The following is a 7,276-nucleotide window of genomic DNA, read 5'->3' as shown; positions in this document are numbered from 1 at the left end:
GTCCCCTCCCCTCTGCCACCACTGTCCTCAGCTCCCTTCTGTCACCACTGTTATACATCCCCACGATGCCATCATCCCCTTCTCCCCTCTGTCACTGCTGGTATATGTCTTCCCTTGTGAACGTGTCACCTTCATCCCACCCTCCTCCCCTCCATCACCCCCAATACTCCTCCATCATGCCCCCATTACCCCCACATCCCCCCTCCATAACGTCCATCACCTCCATCGCTCCTTCATCACTCCCCCATTTTCCCTCTCTCACCTTCATTCTGTTCTCACCACCTCCATCCCCCTCTCATCACCTCTCCTTCACCTCATTGACTCCCTCTCACCCACCAGCAGAGGCGTGGACACGTTCACCTCTCACTTTCTCCTTGACTCCATTAAAAACTGTTTCTCTCACCTCTGAAGCTGGGGGCTATTTTGCTTCTTACTCAGAGGAAGGAGTGGGTTGGGAGTTGAATCCCTGCGCTGGGTGACCTTCCCAAGCCAAAGGGCAGGCTGAAGACAAAGCCATTATGATAGCAATTTGTAACAACAATGCGAAGGTGAGAGAGGTCACAGCAGGATGAGTGTCTTCTTCCAGGGAGCAATGTGTCCATGGCACAGCCACGAGGTCAAAAATTACTCGGTGGCACACAACGTGTAGCCTTTGGGTGTCAGTTCATTAAAAAGGCCATGGGAAAGCTGCTTATCAGAAAAGGACCTGGGGGTTGCTGGTTGACAAAGCTGAACACAAGCCAGCAGTGGCCCAGGTGGGCAAGGAGGTCAACAGCGTCCTGGTTTGGATCAGCCATGGGGTGGGCAGCAGGAGCAGGGCAGGGATCGTCCCCCTGTGCTCAGCGCTGGTGAGGCTGCACCTCGAGTCATGAGTTCTGTTTGGGCCCCTCACTCAAAGAGAGGGGGCTAGAGTGCATCCAGAGAAGGAGAACAGAGCTGGGGGAAGGTCTGGAGCCCAGGAGTTTGAGATAAGCTGAGGGACCTGTGCCTGTTTTGCACTGGCAGAGGCTGCCCAGGGCAGTGGTAGAGTCACCATCCCTGGAAGCATTTAAAAGACAGACGAGGTGCTCAGGCACATGGTTTAGTAGAGACAGGTATGGTTGGACTCAATTGCATAACCCTTGTTCTCTACACAGGGAGAGAACCAGATCCAACACCCACAAGAACTTAAAAATCCCACTAATGCCACTGGTGTCCCAGCCCTGACAGAAAAGGAACAGCAAGCTCATGTCTCCATAGGACAAAAAGAACCGATCCAGCTTATCCAAGTCAGATTTTTAAGGATAAAGAAGAGGTGTGGGGTTCTGGAAGGTCGCCCTAAGGTCTCCTCAGAGCCTTCTCTTCTCCAGGCTGAACAACCTCAACTCTCTCAGCCTGTCCTCACACGGGAGGTGCTCCAGCCCTTGTATCATCCTCATAGCCTCTTCTGGACCCGTTCCAACATCTCTGTCTCCTTCAGGGAGACCTTATTGCTCTCTACAACTACCTGAAAGGAGGTTGCAGAGTGGAGGGAGCTGGGCTCTTTTCCCAAGTGACAGGGGGACAGGACGAGAGGGAATGGCCTCAAGCTCCGCCAGGGGAGGTTCAGGATAAACATTAGGAAAAAATTTTCATGGAAAGGGTCATTGGGCACTGGAACAGGCTGCTCAGGGAGGTGGTTGAGTCGCCTTCCCTGGGGGTGTTTAAGGGACAGGTGGATGAGGTGCTGAGGAGCATGGTTTAATGATTGATGGGAATGGTTGGACTCGATGATCCGGTGGGTCTTTTCCAACCTAGTGATTCTATGATTCTTCCCAAAAAAACCCTCTTCTCAGTGGAATAAGACCAGGAAGAACTGCAGAACATGCTTCAACATTCATTTAAGTATTTATTGTGCAGCTTATTTCCTATTCTCAGCATGCAGATGTGTTCCATGTGGGTACAAATGAGCAGGAGGCGCTGCTTCGTTTGCTGTGAGAACTCATCTTGATGCTGGCTGAAGCGAACTGCAATGTAAGGCAGCGCATGGCCCACAGCCCCCCAAACCTTGCTCCTTTTATGAGGCTCTTGCAAACAGCTCTGCCAGACAGGCTTGAAAGGCTCTCAAGCCCACGGGAAAAAGCTGGCCAGGCTTCTGCAGGAGGAACCTTCAGGTTTACTCCCATTTGGTGGATGAAGCCAGATGCCCACAGCAGCTCTGGCTCTGCCCACCGCACCAGGGGACAGGGTGAGGACACCCCCTACTGATGTTCCACGCAGCTTCTCCCAGCCCAAAGCAGAGAATCATACAATGGTTTGGACTAGAAGGGACCTCAAAGCCCATCCAGTTCCAACCCCCCCACCCCCATCACAGGCAGGGACACCTCCTGCTGGATCAGGTTGCTTCAAGCCTCATCCAACCTGACCTCGAAAACCTCCAGGGATGGGACAGCCATGCCTTCTCTGCATCCCCTGCCCCACCACAGTCTCCTGGACCTCCCGAGGAGGATGAGCGGGCTGGACCTCTGGGGAGCTTTTCTGCAGGCAGGAGCTTGCTTATGGGGCTGTGAGGAGCTGGACAAAGCTGGCTTTATCCCTCCCTGCTGTCATTTGCACAAGAGATGAACAAGCCTCCTGTGAAGCAACACAGCAAGGTGCTGTGCTGGCTTCTAGAGAGCATTAGCAACAGCAGGCTGAGTGTCCGACTGCAAGGGCTGGCTTCCTTGTGCAAAGTGATGCTTCCTCTTGCAGCTTAGGGAGAGCTCTTCATGGGGAAACGCTTCTTAATCTGGAAGCACTCACATTTCTTGTATTTCATCGTCAGTCCATACTGAGGAGTGATGTCCACCTCCTCCCCAGGGCAGAGGCTGAACTCCAGCTGTTGCAGCATGGTGGTCAAGAAGAGAAAGACCTCCCACCTCCCAATGGACTCCCCGATGCATCGCCTCTTCCCTAAGCCGAAAATCATCACTTTGTCACTCTCTGTCCTGCTTATTTCAGTCCCTGCAGCGTTGAGGAATCGCTTGGGGTTGAAGCTTGAGGGGTCCTTCCAAAGTTTCCTGGAACAGAAAGGAGACATGTGAGGAAGCTGATTTCACCCACAGTGATGGGGACAGCAGTCAAAACACTACTCGCGAAGAGAAACATCACAGTACTGTCCAATTTCACCGTCCAAAAACTTTGGCAACCTCTACCCCTGATGTAAAATGCCAGCCATGTGTCAGACTCCATCAGCTCAATCTATTGAAATTTCTATTTCAAACTTGGATTGTGTTTGCCTGTGCAGATACCGGGGACAGATTTAATTCAGCGTGTAACAGCAAAAGGTCCTGCAGTGTCAGCTGAAAGGAGATCAGTGCACAGAAATCGGTCAGCGCCTCTTAAAAAGGAAAGATGGAGACCTATGGGTTTTCCAACCCTGAATCCTCCCAGCTGGCTGCTGGGAGGCACCACATGGAATTTTCTGCTTGGATATTGGGAATGCTCTCTGGCCCTAAACACAGTGTTGCTGTTGCAATCAGAGGCAATGCTCACCATTGTGTGCAGGGGCAAAAGGAGTATTGTAATACTTCTGCATTGCTGGGCTATTGGGATACAAAGGTTTTGAGCTACTCTGCGTTGCTGGGCTACTGGGATACAAAGGTCTTGAGCTTCTGATCCAAAATACCTGATCTGAGAACCACCTTCTGTGGTCAACTTGCTCCCTGCAGGAGAGCGTCGCTGGAAAGCAGTTGAGGGGTAAGATGGGGCTTTGGTTTCCAAATCCCCTCTCATTCACCAAAGCTGATTATTAGCAATAATGACACGAGCCTCTTGAGTTTAATGAGAGTCACATCAGGACATTTTTCTCCCTGAAAGAGGGAACTAGGCAGTTCCTGTTGAGCTCATCCAGAGCCATGAACCTGGATCACAAGGGCTGCTTGGCAGCAGGAGCTACTGATTCCCGATTATTCAGCAGCCCAAGCTGCCAACGCTCATATCTAAGTGGGAAGTCTGGTGCATTGAGGACATCACCACATACATTGAGTAAGCTCTGATGTTGGGGAGCTGCTGAACCAGTGCCCAAGTCAACCCAGAGCTGCTCCAAGTCTGGGCTCAGCACCAAACCCACATGGTCCAATCTGCCTTTTCCTGCCATCACAACCCACTTGGCTTTTAGTGTGTTGCTCTAAAGGATCAGAGTGATCTTAATGGAAAGCGAAGCCATCACAGCCTGGATAAGCACAAGGGATTTGGTGTACTCACTCGTCATGGTTCACTTGCCACTGGTTGACAAACACACAAGTATCCTTGGGGATGTAATAGCCATTCAACGTCGTTGCTTTTGTCGTACTGGAAGAAATATGGGTGGAGGAGGTGAGAAGTTAAGAGGAGAACCCACAGCTTCACCACAGACTAAAAGCTTGGCAAGTCATAGAATGGTTTGGGTTGGAAGGAACTTTGAAGCCCATACGGTTCCAACCCCCCTGCTGTGGGCAGGGACATCTCCCACTGGATCAGGTTGCTCAGAGCCCCATCCAGCCTGGCCTTGAACCCCTCCAGGGATGGGGCAGCCACACCTTCTCTGGGCAATCTGGGCCAATGCCTCCTCACCTTCATTGTGAAGAATTTCTACCCAATATCTAAGTCCCAGAGGAGTTTCATTGTCAATGCCCTGTGTGTACTCAGGACTGGCTAGGAAATACCTCAATTTGTATTTGGGAGACTGACTAGTCTTGGTTAACACTTTTTCTCAAGCAGAAAAATTCCAGTTTCAGGAAGCTGGATGAGGTGAGATGTGGTTTCTTCCAAAGCAGCGGTGTTTACGATCCCTCCACCTGGAGTAAAACCACCCTCAAATAGAAGGATTGAGCCCCAGGAGAGCAGCAAGCTAGGCAGCTGCCAGCCCCAAGGGCAGGAGGGGAGGTTTAACACAAGTAATTCAGGCTGTGCACTGGATTATCTCCTGATAGCAGGAATCGATTCACTGGCAATTATCAGCCTAAAAGGCATCTCCCAGAAAATCACTCCAAAAAAGACCCAAATCACGCGTGAGCTGCTCCTGCCTGTACCTGTGTGGGATGGTGAAGGGCAGGAAGGAGGAGTGTCTGAACATCTCCAAGATAAAGGCTTCTGTGTAAGGCAGCATGGTCCGGTCCGATAGCCTCGGTCTCCTCTCCCAGCCAATGGTCTGGTCTGTGGGAGGTGAAGAACAGGAGCAGGTTGAAATCAGACCTCATTGAAGAGGTTTTGGCCCTGGAAGCAGCAAGCTCATGGACTCACCTAGTTCTTCTTGGATCTTCTTCTGAATGTCAGGGTACAAGGCAGCATACATGATGCTCCAGGATATGGCAGTTGCCACAGTGTCAAAGCCTGAATGGATATGAAAAAGGCATTTAGTTACCAAAAGATGACAGGCAAGCAGGTATTTACAGAGCCCATCGCTCTATGTTCATCACTGAGCATTTCCCCATCAGCTATCACTGAAAAGCCACCTGCTCTGGTCACTGCTCAAGTGAGCACACATGAGGCCAGAAGCAGCTCCAAACACCCAAGCATAGACAAAGTGTCATCCCAATGGCCCTGGTTCCCCCAGCCAGCAGAGAGGTTGTACCCTCAGAAATGTTCTCACCTGCCCCGAAGAGGTCATTGAGGATGCTGATGATCTTCTCATCGGAGATGGGGATGCGGGCTTCCTCCGCTACGCTATTCTCCTGGCAGTGCTCTATTAGTGAGTCCGTGATGTCCCGGATGTGCTCCTGGAGAAGAGCTGGTGGGTCAGGGACACCATAGACACCCAGAGGTGGGCAAACATCTCCTCCCCCAGCCATTTCTGGCTCCTGGGGATACTAACTGCAGGCTTGAAAGCTCCAAGGAGCTTTCCTGGGCAGAGGTGGGGGAACAAGGGTGTATCATCTTCCCCCCATGGGCAGGCAGGCAGCCAACTGCAGGCATCTCTGCCTACATCCAAGAGCATCCAAGCTCTTACCTTATCAAAGCTGGTGTAATGGTCTTGGACGATTTTTTGCACAAAGACGCTTAAACGCCTGTTGACATCCTTAAAGACCTGCATGGTGCGGCTGGGAAGATACTGGAGTATAGGGATGAAGTCAGCCGGGTTCCCAGAAGCAGCCACCTCCCCAAATTCGTTTCCGAGGCTCACTATATTGAGCAGCTCTTGGTCGTTGTGGTCATAGCGCTTCCCAAAGCACATGGCACAGATGACGTTGGCCACAGAGACCACCAGGTAGCGAGTAAGGTCAATGCTCTTCTCCTTCTCCATAAGCTGCAGGAACTTGGTGACCAGGTAGTTGGCCTCCTTGGAGACGTGCTCCTCCAGGAGGCAGGTGGAAGAGGAATTGGGGCTGGGGGCAATGGAGAAGGTTTTGAGGGCGTTTTGGGCCAGCTTTCTGCGGGCTTTCCACACTTCCCCTGAGTCAGGACTGAAGGCCAGGCTCTGGCCGTTGGAAATGTATTGGAAGCTGTGGAGGTCGGGGCGCCCCATGAAGTCTTCTCCTTGCTTCACCAATGCTTGCTTGATGGTCTCCAGCCCACTCAGCACCAGGACGGGACGGGTGCCGATCTTGACTTCCATCACATCCCCATACTTCTGGCTCAGCCTGGTCAGGACCAGGTGTGGGTCCTTCCTCAGCTCCAGCACGTTGCCGAGGATGGGGTAGCCTCTGGGACCTGGGGGGCTCTTCATCCCCTTGGGCACGTGCTGCTTCAGGGACTGGATGAGCAGGAAGACCAGGCAGAAGATGACAGCCACGAGGAGAACCTCCGTGGTTGAGACAATGCCTTGGCTCCCCACCAGTGACATCGCAGCCTTCATTCCAGCTGGCATGTAGGAACTCTAGTAATAAACCAAAGAGACATCATGAAGGAGGGAAGGTCCATGTGATGCTTTTAGGGATTAGGGACAAGAAAGCTGGGCTTAACTTCTGATGCAGAGCTACATTTGTTTTCTGCACTTCAGGAAACTGCTTTTAAGTGAAAGCAATTTCTTTTTACTAGCCAAGAGGGAACAGAACAAGTCCCATCGCTTTTTCTCTGTAGACCAGGGTAGGATAGGTGTTCTCAAGTACAGGACCTCTCCTTCACACTCTAAAGTCTCTTCTAGAGCGCTTGACTATAGGAGAGCTGAATCCTCCTGCTTTGAGTTGTCTGGTGGCTCATGCTGAGCCACTTCTCACCCACAAACTAAATACAGCCTGGCCACGGATATTCCTGAAGATCAACGGCCAGGAAAGCCATGGGGCTGGCAGGCTGGGAGCACCCAACACGGTCAAAAGCCTTCAGAGAGCCCCAAGCCAAGGGTAGGAAGAGGCTGGGTCTG

The 7,276-nt window shown here is 51.9% G+C and overlaps 1 protein-coding gene across 1 annotated transcript; it reads right to left on the bottom strand.

The window, feature by feature from the left end:
* Positions 1-2,524: 2,524 nt before the first annotated feature.
* On the bottom strand, positions 2,525-6,817 carry LOC138725470 (cytochrome P450 1A4-like). The gene is made up of 6 exons (XM_069866419.1): positions 5,927-6,817; positions 5,570-5,696; positions 5,221-5,310; positions 5,010-5,133; positions 4,204-4,290; positions 2,525-3,017 (listed from the first exon to the last, which is right to left on the bottom strand). Exons 1-6 carry the CDS (start codon positions 6,782-6,784, stop codon positions 2,711-2,713), a joined length of 1,593 nt encoding a protein of 530 aa, XP_069722520.1. The 5' UTR covers positions 6,785-6,817; the 3' UTR covers positions 2,525-2,710.
* Positions 6,818-7,276: the final 459 nt, after the last annotated feature.

Source organism: Phaenicophaeus curvirostris, chromosome 12, assembly GCF_032191515.1.
Source record: "Phaenicophaeus curvirostris isolate KB17595 chromosome 12, BPBGC_Pcur_1.0, whole genome shotgun sequence".
Lineage (NCBI taxonomy): Eukaryota > Metazoa > Chordata > Aves > Cuculiformes > Cuculidae > Phaenicophaeus > Phaenicophaeus curvirostris.
Note: the sequence above shows the minus strand (reverse complement) of the source record. Positions and strands in the feature narration are given on the sequence as shown.